At 44.5% G+C, this 15,859-nt stretch overlaps 1 protein-coding gene across 3 annotated transcripts in view; it reads right to left on the reverse strand.

The window, feature by feature from the left end:
- LOC118361865 (protein WWC2-like) overlaps positions 1-15,859 on the reverse strand; it is a 47,397-nt gene that overhangs the window by 19,122 nt on the left and 12,416 nt on the right. For 2 of the 3 annotated variants that reach the window (XM_052486690.1, XM_052486689.1), the window contains exons 2-10: positions 13,731-13,840; positions 6,442-6,557; positions 6,183-6,270; positions 6,007-6,083; positions 5,183-5,262; positions 2,978-3,107; positions 2,597-2,725; positions 1,866-1,939; positions 394-636 (exon numbers count right to left, since the gene is read on the reverse strand). In XM_052486690.1, coding sequence (XP_052342650.1) covers positions 394-636; positions 1,866-1,939; positions 2,597-2,725; positions 2,978-3,107; positions 5,183-5,262; positions 6,007-6,083; positions 6,183-6,270; positions 6,442-6,557; positions 13,731-13,840 — 1,047 coding nt within the window. The remainder of the gene's footprint in view (positions 1-393; positions 637-1,865; positions 1,940-2,596; positions 2,726-2,977; positions 3,108-5,182; positions 5,263-6,006; positions 6,084-6,182; positions 6,271-6,441; positions 6,558-13,730; positions 13,841-15,859) is intronic. The other variant, XM_052486691.1, reaches the window with a different exon arrangement.

The raw sequence follows: 15,859 nt of genomic DNA on the forward strand, positions 1-15,859 counted from the left end.
CGCGATGTTGCAGCGACACATTCTGCTTCCAAAACAAGACAATTACCACAGTGTGTTTGTGTTCAGTGTGTGGGTGAGTAACAATTGGTATGCTAATGAACGGTAATTAAAGGTACCTTACAGTGTTTACCCTTTGGAACGTTGGCGTCGTTCATTAGGTAAACAAAAGGCCGTAAACCGCGTGGGCGGGCAAATCAATTAGTTTGTTATCTGTTGGACGTCAACGAGGAACTCACACAAACACGACATACACACAACCTCACGTATCGCCTACGTCCGGGGGACTTTTTAGACTTCCCTCTGTCTAAACGTCTGGAACTGCACGGCTACGACTAGCTGCGAGGCAACTTACCGGGGTTTTAAAGGGAAGGTGCCGGAGATTGTGGGTCTCACCTCTGGGCCAGGGCGTGGCTGGGGGTGTTCCTGACGGCCTGCAGGTCCTGCTCCAGCTGGAGCCTCTGGGCCTCCAGACGTTGGAGGTCCTGCGGGGTACGTCGCCGTGGCGACACAAACTGCAGCTCCTTGAGGAGCTCCTCCTTCTCCGAGACAAGGAGGAGACGTTCCCGCTCCACGTCCACCGCCCCCGGCCACGCCTCGCTCTCCAGCTTGGCCAGCTCCACCTGCACGTTGGCCATACTGTGGGAGGAAGGAGAGAAACAGCAACAGAGGGTAGTGATGCTATATACAATTCAAATGAGTGGATTTGTCTATTTCAGCCAAAGTGTATAAAATCGAGTACACAGCCATGCAATCTCCATAGACAACTTGAGTGGCCTGCACAAAGCCCTGACCTCAACCCCATCGAACACCTTTGGGATGAATTGGAACGCCGACTGTGAGCCAGGCCTAATCGCCCAACATCAGTGCCCGACCTCACTAATGCTCTTGTGGCTGAATGGAAGCAAGTCCCCGCAGCAATGTTCCAACATCTAGTTGAAAGCCTTCCCAGAAGAGTGGAGGCTGTTATAGCAGCAAAGGGGGAACCAACTCCATAGTAATGCCCACGATTTTTCGAGAATGTGTCCACATACTTTTGGCCATGTAGTCTATTTGAACCCCTATATAAAAACACACACGCGCTCATAAGGGAACGCAGTGAAAATGCTTGTCTTGAACTCCTTTCTCCTGGCACACACTCTCAGGGGTCTAAAGCCAGCAGCAAGCCCACATCTACGAAAGGAGGAGGGGTAAACAGGGGAGTTGTCACGCTGCCACACTCCACCGCCGGCTCTCTGTTAGAAACACCTGTTCTATACCGGTGGATTAGAAAAACGGTTCAAAGCCCAAATGTCAGGGATTTACCGTCCATAAGGGGAGGGGTTTACCTGCCTTTTATTCACTGAGCCTAAAACTGCCCACGGTGGTCACAGATCACATCGCTAATGTGTGAAACTGACAGCCGTCCAGGTCACAGCCTGTGACTGATAATGCATAACCATTTAATGGCTGGACATGGACCCTTAATTGCTCTGATCTGAAGTCAGAGCAGATGGGCTCTAAGGCCCATGCTAAAGTGATCTAAAGCCCATGCTAACGTGACCTAAGGCCCATGCTAACGTGACCTAAGGCCCATGCTAACGTGACCTAAGGCCCATGCTAACGTGACCTAAGACCCATGCTAACGTGACCTAAGACCCATGCTAACGTGACCTAAGACCCATGCTAACGTGACCTAAGACCCATGCTAACGTGACCTAAGACCCATGCTAACGTGACCTAAGGCCCATGCTAAAACAGGCTTTCTGGTTAGTACGCCCTCTATCCATCTCTATTGAGTTGAGTTTACTGTTGCAGTTCTATGGTCAGGTGATATGCATATTAACATAAGGAATGTCTGCAGTAAAAATAAAAAATAAAGAGATTACCTTCTTTTGGCCTCTTCATATTGGAGACTAAGTCTAACCTTCTCAGCCAAGGATGACCTGCTCCTCAAACCAGCCTGAGAAACGGAGGGAGAACGAGCGAGATAGAGAGAGAACAAAAAACATCACATGTACCTGCTTCAAGTTCAAGTGACTGGGTTTAATATCATTAGAGAGACCTCTACATCTCCATCCCTCGTTCTGCCCTCCCTCCATTTAGCATTCCATTGGTGAAGGTCTCACTGTGTGTGTGTGTGTGTGTGTGTGTGTAGGGAGAGAGGGAGGGAGAAAATCCCCAGTGTAGTAAGCAGCTTTGCCTCTCTACCTCTAACCCCAGTCTGCCTGGCTGGGCCCCTGGCAGCTATCATCTGCTCTGAGGAACCAGAGGAATCCTGTGTGTGTGTGTGTGTGTGTGTGTGTGTGTGTGTGTGTGTGTGTGTGTGTGTGTGTGTGTGTGTGTGTGTGTGTGTGTGTGTGCAGAGGAATCCAGTCCCACTAGGGAAGGCCCACAGACAGGGGGCGGGGACATTCCTCTCAGCAACACACAGGCATTTTATTAAGACAAAGGAGGGACATGGGAGAGAGAGAGTAGAGAAAGCGAGAAAAGGAGAGGAGAGAAAGATGGAGAGGGGGGGTGACAAATTGTTGAGTGAGAGTAAGATAAGAGTTGGAGATAATAAGGGGAGAGAAAGTGAGAGAGTGAAAGAGAGGAGAGAATGAGAGGTGGTGCTCACCTCTCCAGAGACGTCTGTCTGGGAGCCGGCTTCAAGCGTCTGTCTGGAGCCCACTGGGTTCCGGAGGTCTGGTTCCGAACGGCCCATGTTGTGTTCCATGTGGAACCTCCCCTTTAGCTTAGCCAGAGACTATGGGAGAGAGGAGAACATGGAGTGGGTCTAGACTCTAGAGGGAAGTTCAGGGTTGAAAGGCACACCATACCAAAAACAGAAAACGAAAAATGAGCATTTCAAAATCGGATAAGTTCAGCCAGTCCCTTCCTGTTTCAGTCGGTTTCCTTCTTTTGGGTGCCTAATGAACATGACCTTGCCAGGAGCTCTCAAAAAGCAGATATAGGAATCCACACACAGACCAAAAATATTTCCCACACACACACGTACCTGCATGAGGTCCTGTTTCTCCTTCTCTCCAGAGCTGATGGCCCTGCGGAGAGACTTGAGCTCCGTCACGATGGCTTTGGCCTCCTTCAGACGGTATCCACTCTGCTCGCCACACAGTTTTTGGTCGATCCTGCAAAAAGGGAGAGCACACACACATACAAAAATAAAACACCAAAGAGAGAAAAGATTTGTTCACAAATATCAGAATCTCCAATGATCTGGATTCTGCATAGATCAATTTGAATGTGAACACATCGATATCTATATGGGTGTTAAAAGTCCAGATATACTCTACCATTCAAAAGTTTGGGGTCACTTGTTTGTTTTCGAAAGAAAAGCAATTTTTTTTGTCAATTTAAAAAGAACATAAAATTGATCAGAAATACAGTGTAGACATTGTTAATGTTGCTGGCCATCTTGGCAGAGTTCCTCTGTACAGTGACTGTTCTTTTGCCCATCTTAATCTTTTCTTTTTATTGGCCAGTCTGAGATATGGCTTTTTCTGCCTAGAAGGCCAGCATCCCGGAGTCGCCTCTTCACTGTTGACATAGAGACGAGTGTTTTGCGGGTACTATTTAATGAAGCTGCCAGTTGAGGACATATGAGGCGTCTGTTTCTCAAACTAGACACTCTGTCCTTTTGCTCAGTTGTGCACCGGGGCCTCCCACTCCTCTTTCTAGTCTGGTTAGAGCCAGTTTGTGCTGTTCTGTGAAGGGAGTAGTACACAACGCTGTATGAGATCTTCAGTTTCTTGGCAATTTCTCGCATGGAATAGCCTTCATGTCTCAGAACAAGAGTAGACTGACGAGTTTCAGAAGAAAGTACTTTGTTTCTGGACATTTTGAGCCTGTAATCGAACCCATAAATGCTGATGCTCCAGATACTCAACTAGTCTAAAGAAGGCCAGTTTTATTGCTTCTTTAAAATCAGGTAAACAGTTTTCAGCTGTGCTAACATGCTAAAGGGTTTTCTAATGATCAATTAGCCTTTTAAAATAAACTTGAATTAGCTAACACAACATGCCATTGGAACACAGGAGTGATAGTTGCTGATAATGGGCCTCTGTACGACTATGCAGATATTCCATTTTTTTTTTAATCAGCTGTTTCCAGCTGAAATAGTCATTTACAATATTAACAATGTCTACACTGTAGTATTTCTGATCAATTTGATGTTCTTTTAAAATGGACAAAAAAAATGTGCTTTTCTTTCAAAAACAAGGACATTTCTAAGTGACCCCAAACTTTTGAACGGTAGTGCTAGCTCTGAGTGTTTGTCTAACAGCATAGTACGACAAAATTACATAACAAGCAACCTTTGTTAAGCTGCCATGCATGATTTCTGACCTTCCTAATGTGCAGTTTGTGTGTGTGTGTGTTCCTGCCCCCTTTTCACTCTGGAGTGTGTGTGGAGGGTGAACGACAATGCTTCATTGTTTCAATTATTGTAATAAAAAGTGGCTGCTTTGGACAGGGCTTAAGCCAGAGCCTGCCGTGTGAGCAACAAAACCCCTCTCTCTCTCACCTCTTACTTTCTGTCTCTCCTATCCTCCCCTCTTCCCCCTTCATTCTCTCTCTCTTTCCCTCCTATCTCCTGGTCATTCTCTCTTTCCCTCCGATCTCCTGGTCATTCTCTCTTTCCCTCCGATCTCCTGGTCATTCTCTCTTTTCCTCCGATCTCATGGTCTCTCTCTCTCCCCTATGGTCATTCTCTCTTTACCTCCCATCTCATGGCCATTCTCTCTCTCCCCTATGGTCATTCTCTCTCTCCCCTATGGTCATTCTCTCTCTCCCCTATGGTCATTCTCTCTCTCCCCTATGGTCATTCTCTCTCTCCCCTATGGTCATTCTCTCTCTCCCCCTCTCTCAATTTGAGCCAGTTTGCTACAGCAGGAAAACAATCCTGCAGTAACGGAATAGTGAATTATTATGTGGAATATAATTAATGGCAATTTTTGCAGTTTTAAATGTCCTGCATTGCAGGAAAGTGCTCCTGCACCAAAGTGATGAAATGAAGCTCCTACATCTGTAATCACACTGTTTTATGACCGCCCTCAGGCACTATCAAGTCCAATAGACACGTAACACTAAAGCTGTAAAATCACAACAGTCACAGAGCAGCTTACAATACACAGGTGTGTGTGTGTGTGTGTGCGCATGCATTTAATACAGACAGGTGTGTGATCAATATGAAAAGGGGACTTACTGCTGCAAGGTTTCAAAGCCTTGTTCTTTGTAGATGAGCTCCTGTTTCATCTGGGAGAGCTCTCTCTTCAGCTTATTCACCTACAGTAGCGGACAGAGAGAGGCATTAACAGAGACAGAGGAATGCACTTTCATTGAGAAGAGAGGTGTTTTGTTTCTTGTTTTTTTTCACTTGTTTTGGCAATGTAAACATATGTTTCCCATGCCAATAAAGCCCCTTTGAATTGAGAGAAAGAGAGAACGAGAAAAAGAAAGAAAAGTGAGAACGAGAGACTGTCAAGAAAACACTAGTTGCCCTCCCAAGTGGCGCAGCGGTCTATCGCAGTGCTTGAGGCATCACTACAGACCCAGATTCGATCCCAGTCTGTGTCACAACCGGCCGTGTTCGAGAGTCCCATAGTGTGGCGCACAATTGTTCCAGTGTCGTCTGGGTTAGGAGAGGGTTTGGCCAGGTGAGGGTTTGGCCGGGGGGCTTTACTTGGCTCATTGTACTCTAGTGACTCCTTGTGGCGGGCCGGGAGCCTGCAGGCTGACTTCGTTCATCAGTTGAACGTGTTTCCTCCGACAGATTGGTGCTGCTGGCTTCCGGGTTAAGTGGGCGGGTGTTAAGAAGTGCGGTTTGGCGGGTCACGTTTCGGAGGACGCATGACTCGACCTCGGCCTCCTGAACCCGTTGGGGAGTTGCAGCGATGAGACCAGATCAAAATTGTGGAGAGAAAGTGGATAAAATACAACAAAATAAGTTGAGAAGAGGTCAGTGAGTGAGTGAGTGAGTGAGTGAGTGAGTGAGTGAGTGAGTGAGTGAGTGAGAGAGATGCACCTTACCCTGACTTTGGTGGTAGAGATCTCAGCCTTGAGGATATCAGGGTCATACTTAGTGCTGGACGAAGACCCCGAGAACACTGGACGAGAGAGAGCCATCTGGACCGTTAGTGTGTGAAGGACAGAACACACTTGTGTGTGACAATTGGTTGAGAACTAGGTTCAGGTTCACTACTCACGGCTGGTGCGTGAGCTGGACTTGTCCTTGTATGCGTCGTTGAGGCGTGTGTACTGATCCAGGGCCAAGGCCAGCCGCTGCTCTTTGACCTGGTATCGAAGATCACAACGGAAATAAGTCTTGTTCATTCATACGGTCCTTTGTTCATCCATTCCCTCATTCTATTTGTTAATTCATTCATCCATCCTTTCACCCACCCATCCATCCATTGTTATCCATCCATATATCCTTCCATGCATTCACTCATCCATCCATTTCACCTGGTACAGCTCTTTCTGGGTGACCAGGGCATCCTGGGCTACTGTCAGGTACTCCTTCAACATCCTCTCCTGCTCCTTCCTCCACTCCGCCCGGGGGTCCTCTAGCTGGGTACTCTCTAGAGAGGGGAGAATATCATCAATGAGATCTACTCCCATAAACAAAACGATGATGATGGTGACGACAATACTTTATTTGTAGCCCCCTTTTGTGCCATACAGCTACAGCATGCCAGAACACTGATTCAGATATACAGGTAACTGCCAAAGTAATGGAAAACACTTGAGTAAATGAGGGATACAAAGTAGATTGAAAGCATGTAGTTCCACACACATGGGGTTCCTGAGTTAATTAAGCAATGAATATCCCATCATGCTTAGGGTCATGTATAAAAATGCTCCGCAGGCTATTATTTTGGCCCCATAGGATGACAATGCTCTCATCCCACGAGTGGTCACTGAATGGTTGGATGAGCATAAAAAAAATATGGAAACCCTATGCCATGGCCGTCTCAGTCACCAGATCTCAACACAATTGAACACTTATGGGAGATTCTGGAGCGGCACCTGAGACAGCGTCTAAGCCAAGGCCCATTAAAGCTGTTCTGGAGGCCCGTGGTGGTCCAACGTCCTATTAGGACACTTTATGTTGGTGTTCCTTTGTCAGTTACGTGAACATTTTCTCTTGGTTGACGTTTTCATCAGGTCAATCCTATCCAAAAAAAATCAACACTAACAACATTGGCATTTTACTGTGTGTTTTACACAATGTTCCTATTCCTTTAATCTTCTTCTAAGCACATCAGACACCGGTCAGATACAACTCACTCAATTTGTCTCCCATTTTGATACAAACATCCAACATCGTGCCTTCAGAAACTAAGTGAAAACATGTTCCCACAAATTTTTGCAACATCTTCTGAGAATGAAAATATCCCAAAAGTATTTCATACCACTGAGTCAATACATGTTAGAATCCCCGTTGGCAGCGATTACAGCTATGAGTCTTTCTGGGTAAGTCTCTAAGAGCTTTGCACACCTGGATTGTACGATATTATCATTTGAAAAAATTCTTCAAGCTCTGTCAAGTTGGTTCATTGCCATTTCAAGTCTTGACATACAATTTTGACAAATCGGCTTGAAAATCTAACTAGGCCACTCCGGAACATTCAATGTCATCTTAGTAAGCAACCCTGTGTTTTAGGTTATTGCTGAAAGGTGAATTTATCTCCCAGTGTGTTGGAAAGCAGACTGAACCAGGTTTTCCTCTAAGATTTTGCCTGTGCTTAGCTCGCTTCCATTTATTATCAAAAAAAAAAACTCCCTAATCCTTTCCGACGGCAAGCATACCCATAACATGATGCAGCCACCACCATGCTTGAAATTATGTAGTGGGACTCAGTGATGTGTTGGAGTTGTCTGAAACATAGCGCTCTGTATTCAGGACACAAGGTTCATTTCTTTGGCACATTTTTTTTGTTGCCATTTTACTTTAGTGCTTTGTTGCGAATAGGATTCATGTTTTGGAATATTTTTTCTCATTTAGGTTAGTATTGTGGAGTAACTACGATGTTGTTGATCCATCCTCAAGAGTTCTCCTATCACAGCCATTAAACTCTAACTGTTTTAAAGTCATTATTGGCCTCATCCCTGAGCGGGACGCCTGTATATTTGTAGTGACTGGGTGCATTGATTCACCATCCAAAGTGTAATTAATAACTTCACCATGCTCAAAATGGATATTCAATGTTTGCTTTTTTATACCCATCTACCAATAAATAGGTGCCCTTCTTTGCGAGGCATTGGAAAACCTCCCTGGTTTTAGTGGTTGAATCTGTGTTTGAAATTCACTGCTCGACCTTACATATAATAGGAGATTGGGTAGTCGTTAAAAAAATCACATTAAACACTATTATTGCACACAGAGACTGTTATGTGACTTGTTAAGCAAATTTTTACTCCTGAACTTATTTAGGCTTGCCATAACAAAGGGGTTGAATTCTTATTGACCCAAGTCATTTCAGCTTTTCATTCTTAAATTAATTTGTACAAAAAGAAATAATAATTACACTGACATTTTGTGGTATTGTGTGTCGGCCAGTGAAACATTTCAATTGAATCCATTTTAAATTCACGCTGTTAAGGCAACAGAATGTTGAAAAAGTCAAGGGGTGTGAACAGTTTCTGAAGTCACTGTATACTGCAAACGAAGCAGGCCTACAACCACATCTTAACAGTGGGTTGTTTTGAGGGAAGAGAAAGGCACAGTGGGAGAGCAGAGGAAGCAATCCATCTGAATCAATCACAACACTACTCTCTTCTTCTCTCACTCTCTCTCTCTCTACCCTCTTTTGTTTGTCTCCGACCTGCTCGTCTGGGGTAGCCCTGTCCGGTGGCAGGGCAGGAAAGGGTTAATCCTTCATTCCTTACTGTACTTTGTCTGTGTCCCAAATGCCACCCAATTCCCTATGTAGTTTAGGGCCCATAGGGCTTTGATCAAAAGTAGTGCACTATATAGGGAATAGCATGCCATTTGGGAGACATACAGCCTTTGTGTGGAAAACAACAAGTCTCTCTACACTGAGAGTACGGCCCCCTCCATGCCACACTAAGTATGTCAGCAATGCAGAGACTGCCTGCTATGAGGAATAACCGGATTTCACTACATCAGGATTGGTGTGTGTGTGTGCACGCGTTTACGTGCTTGTGACTGTGTCAGTGCCTGTCTCCACTCTCCCGCTCTCTCTGTCTCTCTCTATGGAACTCTCAGCCCTGTGTATTCTTCTGCTGAGGGTGTAGGCTACCCAGCAAACCAAATTTGGTTATGTGAAAGTTCCCAGAACATTTGTTAGCTCGCGGCGTATGTTCTAATAACACAAAAACAAATATTTTATACAAACATTGTATAACAATCAGCACGACTGGATCTGTGTTATGAAAATGTTTGACGCAACCTAGCGAATGTTCTGGGAACTTCCACAGACTAAATTTCGGTTTGCTGGAAAAACATCACTGGTTCATTGTGTTATTACATTGCCTGGAAACCCAATGAGAGTGTTTGGGGAATGTGGTTGTTACAGATGTTGTGCACAACATTGTAGTAAATTAAATGTTAGAACATTCCACAGATATGTTTTAAATTAAATAAGAAAATATTACAATAATTTGCTACCATCCTAATGTTATATAAAACCTTAACTAGAACTTAATGGGAATCTTCACTATGTTCTGGGAATGTTCCCAGGTTCGCTGGGTAGGATAATCCTCGGCTAGGCCCTAAGTAATGTTTTGTTTCTGATCTGCTATATAACTTCTGGTCAGTGTTGGGAGTTGCTCTTGCACTCCCAACACACTGTATCGATGTTGGGAGTTGCTCTTGCACTCCCAACACACTGTATCGATGTCCTACAGAAGTCATTGTATGATATGACAAATGATTTGAGCCTCACACACACACACTTGTGAACACAAAGCCACATGCTGATGATCAACCCTAAAAAGGTATGAGGTAGTGGCTAGAGCACAATAGACAGTGTTGACACAGTCGCTGAGTGGTTATGTGAAGTCAGGGAAGTTCCCACTAGGTTAGGCAACCCTTCTTCTCTGGGCCCATCTACGCCACATAAGAGAAGGCAAATCACCACACATAACAGACCCTTATCAACCCCCGTCCCATCCCTCCCTCCACTCCAACAATGCAGGGAGGCCACAGGGCAGCAGCAGGGTTTACATAATAAGGAAGTGAGGCCTGTTGGGGCGGGGAACAGCCTGGGCAGGGAGGGAGAAGCAAGGACGTACAGACAGGGCAGGGAGAAGTAGGTACCCACCCAGACTAAACCCCTAGCTACCCTTGCCCACCGTCTTGCCCCAACTAGGGCCAGGAGTTTTTGTTTTCCAGACCACCTGACGAGGATAGACTGTGGGCCCTTATCAATCAGTCCACATTCTCCACTCACCTCACAGGTATCTGGGATACAGCCTAGACAGGTGAAGGGAGGTTCAGCGTGAAGAGATTTTGATGGCCTTGAGTTAGACATGAAATATGCATTGGCAAACGGTCATTGGGGTGTTTGCTGAGAAAGGAAAGTGTATCACTTCTATAAAAAGGAGGCTTTCAACCTAAATAGGTTTTTACAGCTCTGGTGCATTTACCTCCTTAGTTCAGTGCTTTTTCTATACTAGAACATGAAAAACGGTTCAGTACTAGATGTAAAAAAAAATAAAATAAAACTTTCGTCCGGCCGTCGAATGAGTCTCCCGGATCAACTCTGTCAGCGCAGCCTTACAGAGCAAAAGTAGTGTGTGTGCTCCACTTAGCCTGCTCTAAGCGTCTGGGCTGCATCATGTTAGCTCCCCACTCATGCTGCACAGAAGTGAACACACCTGAATAATGCGACACGGCATGTAGAAATGTTGAAACTGTTCATTACTGTTCGCAAAACAATGTCCATACAGGCTAGAACAATGCATGACGACACCAGTAGCTTCCAGCTTTGTTTGTTTTAATATGCAAACCATAATGCAAAATATGAAGATTTTAACGCTTATTGCCACCAAACTTCATTCATTCACTTAATTGGTCCCTCACGTCTCAACCCAGATGGTCTATTGCCTCAGTGAACTAACTCCGGGCTACCCCCTTCTTGCCTCTGAATGACTTCATTACTGGTTAAAGAGACAGCGCACACTTTTAGCAAATAAGCTACTCCTATGTGAATGTTGTTTATCAGTACACTAAAATAAAAATGGAAGGGAAACAATACTTTTTTAATGGGAATACAGATGAACATCAGCCAAAACGAGCTCAATAACTCAATGCACGCACACACTCCTATTGATTATATGCATCCGTGTGAATAGGCCAAGGCTACATCTCGATTTACCCATTTAAAATCAATAGGGATGTACCATTCAAATAAAGAATTACCATTAGATTGTAAAAACAAACTACATAACAACCTAAGTCACATCAATTGATTCGTTAATGCATGCACGGCTGTCTCTGAAAAATGTTGACGCAAAAAAAATGGCAAATGTCATGATATTGAACTCAAAGGATGCCCAACGATTGAATAGAGCAGTAGTGGTGTTCATCTGTCTGGATCAAGTGCCATTCTGTGACTCAGGTTCATATGCCTTCTCTTTTTTGCAGTGGTGTCGTTTGGGTATTGTGATGGTATCGAGAATCGTGATACTTAACCTGGTATCGAAGCCCAGATTCTGGTATCGTGACACTCATAGGCTACTGAATATAGCCTATTCACCTTGCGGTTAGAGGGGATATTGCGCTGTTTCCTCCCGCATGTTGTTGGAAGACCAAAGCGAAGGTAAAATGGTTTGGGACACATAATCTTCATAATCATAGATGGATTTAACATACGCATTTATCTCCAATAAACAAATTATTTGTAGTTTTGTTTAGGCATTTTAGCTCATTTGACATTCCCAATATGAAACCAACCAGACAAAATGAAAAAAGAAATAAAACAAATAAATACAATGCAACAAGCCAAACTCTGATTCAAACTAAACTGCTCAGAAGTGCAGAAATACACTGTGTCCAACCACCCACAGGAGGGCCAGCCTTAACACACCGAAGCTAAGCCCAGAGTCTCCACACAACCATCCACTCCTGACTGACAGCCGACTGCGTTTGTTTACCCACCGGTGTTAGACAAAACAACAACAAACAATCGCAGTAGAAATGTGTTGTGAGTGCAACAGATAAATAGAATCCCTTGCCCACACAACAACAGCAGCAGCTAGCTCACACCTCAACCCCGCGGGCTACAGCCAGCCAGCCAGCACAATGGAAAAACATTTGGGAAATGGATTCCATCTGCATTGGGAGAAAACAAATGTCTGATTGAATTGAATGGAGTTAATAGAAGTATGTTTATTTAATCCCAGGTAATGCAGGTGTTTTCCTAAGGGATGAGCAGAAGACAGGCGGGCTCCTGTAGAATTTAATCTGCTCATTTAGAAATGAACGTGACTAATCACAAACACATTTCATTTAGTGGAGATTCTCACTCACTATATCAATATGTACAATTCATTTGAAAAATTCAGTGACAATATTAATATCAACATCAATCTGCTGACAATATTGACAAATTCAACATCGCTTATCGTCTTGGCCTGATACTTGTCCTAGAATGACATCTGTGAGTTTGCTAAATGTTTAGCTTACTTAATGTCACTGATAAGACTGCTAGCAGTCAACATCTTTGCCATCACACTCATAATATCTCTGGATATCATCAGATCAGGGTTATTTAGCCCATATCAGTTGAAAACAGTTTGACAAATGAAAAGCATAGAACTCAGATAAAGATTTGCCAGCAAAGACTAACTCATTTCTCAAAGTTCAGTCAATACAAATAATACATTCCTCATTCGATGGAGACACTTGGCGAATGATCGTACGACTCATCAATATCTCATCAATATCAAACAACATGGCGCTCTGACTAGAAATAATACAATAAGTTCCAGTGGTTTTCAGCATCTAAATAACGATACTGTAATGAACATGAGGGAGACAGAGAGCTGGTTTCAAGCACAGGGCGCAGCAGGTGTTCAATGTAGAGGACCACAGGAGGAGGAGGAGACAGGAGGAGGCAGGTAGCTGGGTCCAGGGGCAGGCAGAATGTCATACACAGGGGGTCCAAAAAGGCAACAGTACAGGCAGGGAAAAGGTTTGTAACGTCATCCGGGAGATCAGGCAATAGGTAGTTAACAGGAAATTCGAGTACAGGCAGGGAATAGGCAAAAGGCGTCGTTAATGAGGCGGGAGGAGTAAATCACAGGACAAACAGAGCTCTGAATAGAAGTGTGTCAAAAACAAACAATACCTCACAATGATGAGGTGCAAAGAACTGAACTAAATAGTGTGTGATAATGACACACAGGTGTGTGAACAGGTGATCAGAATTCAGGTGATTGGGATCCGGAGAGTGAGCTGCGTTCAGGGGATCTACGTGTATGAGAGTGTGAGCTGGAAACAGACGTTACAGACACATCATTCAGAGAAAGAAAACCAAACAAAATCTACATCATTACAGTTTCTGTCGTTCTACTAATTTCTCTGTGTTGTGTTTGAGAAATTCAAATCCAGTGTCGGAATACCCCTGCCCAAACATCTGAGGCGGAATCTTGGATGAAATAGCCTGGGGTCCTTTGTTTAGGATGGACAGATCAATGATTGCCCGGGTGGATCGCCCAGATGGTTTGGACATAGACATAATGTTAATGAGTGGGGTAACACCGAGGTAAACCTGTCAACTTACTGTTGATGTGGTCGATGTAGTAGATGCCAATCTGAGGGTCGTATGAGGCCTCCCATCCCCACGGTAACTCGTCTCCCACACAGTCCGCAAACGACAGGGGCTTCGTCAACCTGAGAGAGAGAGAGAAAAACATACAGTATCTGTACACAGAAACACATGAAACGTAAAGCTAGTGCATATCGTAACCAATCTATAAACTACATCAGGTGGTTCATTCATATGAAAAGACGAGTAAAAATAATTACTACAAGGCTGGTTAGACTGTCAGTGACCGTAGTAACTAGAGTTCAGAAAGACAAGCCACTAAACAACAACACTGGAGCATCCAGCAGTAACAGTGACACATTCCTGAGGGACCAAAGTCTAAAACTGGCATCGTGGTACCACTCACTCAGCTCAGTGTGGCTGGCTGTGGGCTGGGGGAAGTCTGGCTAGACAGGGAGAGAGAAGGGACACTAAACCACTGTGCCTTCTATTTGGGATGCGTTGCCCAAGGACTGGCTGGGTGGCTGCCTGTACATTGTTCCCACTCTCCTTTCCACTGGTAGCTTGGATGACTTGGCCCATGTAGACAGTAGATGAGAGACAGCCAAGTTCACTGGCGGGGTCATGACAAGATGGGGGTGGAGAACGGGTGGAGGAGTGAGAGGGAAGGAGCGGTTTTAGAAGAATGTGTTGTATCTTTGAAACTCCAAAATCTGTTTGAGAAACTGGGACAGTCTATATTGGATAAGTCTAAGAATGTGGGCAATGGGTATTAACTTGCAGTTTAAGCCAAGCCAGCATGCCGCCCGGCGTACTTCACTGTGTTTATTCAGTACACTCTCACTCTAAGACACACAAACGCTAATGCTAACAAACAGGTGCACACACACACAGGCCATCTCTCCTGGCCTGGGCGGCTGTCAGTCTGGTATGCACGCTCCCTCTTGGCTGTAAAAGTTAAAAATTAGACAGGCGGAATTCCTGGTATGTCCCCTCGGCTGGGTCGGCCGACTATCGCACTCCGTACACCAGCGACGACCTTTGAACTCGGAAGCCAGTCTCTGGACTGGTCTGCTGTCCTCCTACTACAGGTATTGACCTACTACGACTATTATCTACAGTTACTACTATGCTACTAGTTTAGCATCAGAGTGGCTGTTCAACTGAAGAACGAATGCATACAAAACTCATACAAAACTCAGTGAGGTCAGCAGCGACACTAAGCAATGTCAAAATAGAGGCCGTACTGAAGTGACAGGATAGGGAGGAACCGCCCTCCTCCTCCACTATTTTGTTTGTATTTATTTTATTTAACTTGGCAAGTCAGTTATGAACAAATTCTTATTTACAATGACGGCCTAGGAACAGTGGGTTAACTGCCTTGTTCAGGGGCAGAACGACAGATTTTTACCTTGTCAGCGCGGGGATTCGATCTAGCAATCTTTGTTACTGGCACAACGCTCTAACCACTAAGCTACAGTTCAAGTCAGAAGTTTACATACACTTAGGTTGGAGTCATTAAAACTAGTTTTTCAACCACTCCACAAATTTCTTGTTAACGAACTATAGTTTGGGCAAGTCGGTAAGGACATCTACTTTGTGCATGACACAAAAAATTCTTCCAACAATTGTTTACAGACAGATTATTTCACTTTCAATGTATCAGAAGTCCATTGGGTCAGAAGTTTACATACACTAAGTTGACTGTGCCTTTAAACAACTTGGAAAATTCCAGAAAATGATGTCATGGCTTTAGAAGCTTCTGATAGGCCTTGAAATACATCCACAGGTACACCTTCAATTGACTCGAATGATGTAAATTAGCCTATCTTCAAACCTCTTTGCTTGACATCATGGGAAAATCAAAAGAAATCAGCCAAGACCTGAGTCTGGCTCATCCTTGGGAGAAATTTCCAAATGCCTGAAGGTACCACGTTCATCTGTACAAACAATAGTACGCAAGTATAAACACCATGGGACCACGCAGCCGTCATACCGCTCAGGAAGGAGACGCGTTCTGTCTCCTAGACATGAATGTACTTTGATGTAAAAAGTGAAGATCAATCCCAGAATAACAGCAAAGGACCTTGTGAAGATGCTGGAGGAAACAGGTGCAAAGTATCTATATCCACAGTAACACGAGT

Source organism: Oncorhynchus keta, chromosome 29 (genome assembly GCF_023373465.1).
Source record: "Oncorhynchus keta strain PuntledgeMale-10-30-2019 chromosome 29, Oket_V2, whole genome shotgun sequence".
In the NCBI taxonomy this organism is placed as follows: Eukaryota; Metazoa; Chordata; class Actinopteri; order Salmoniformes; family Salmonidae; genus Oncorhynchus; species Oncorhynchus keta.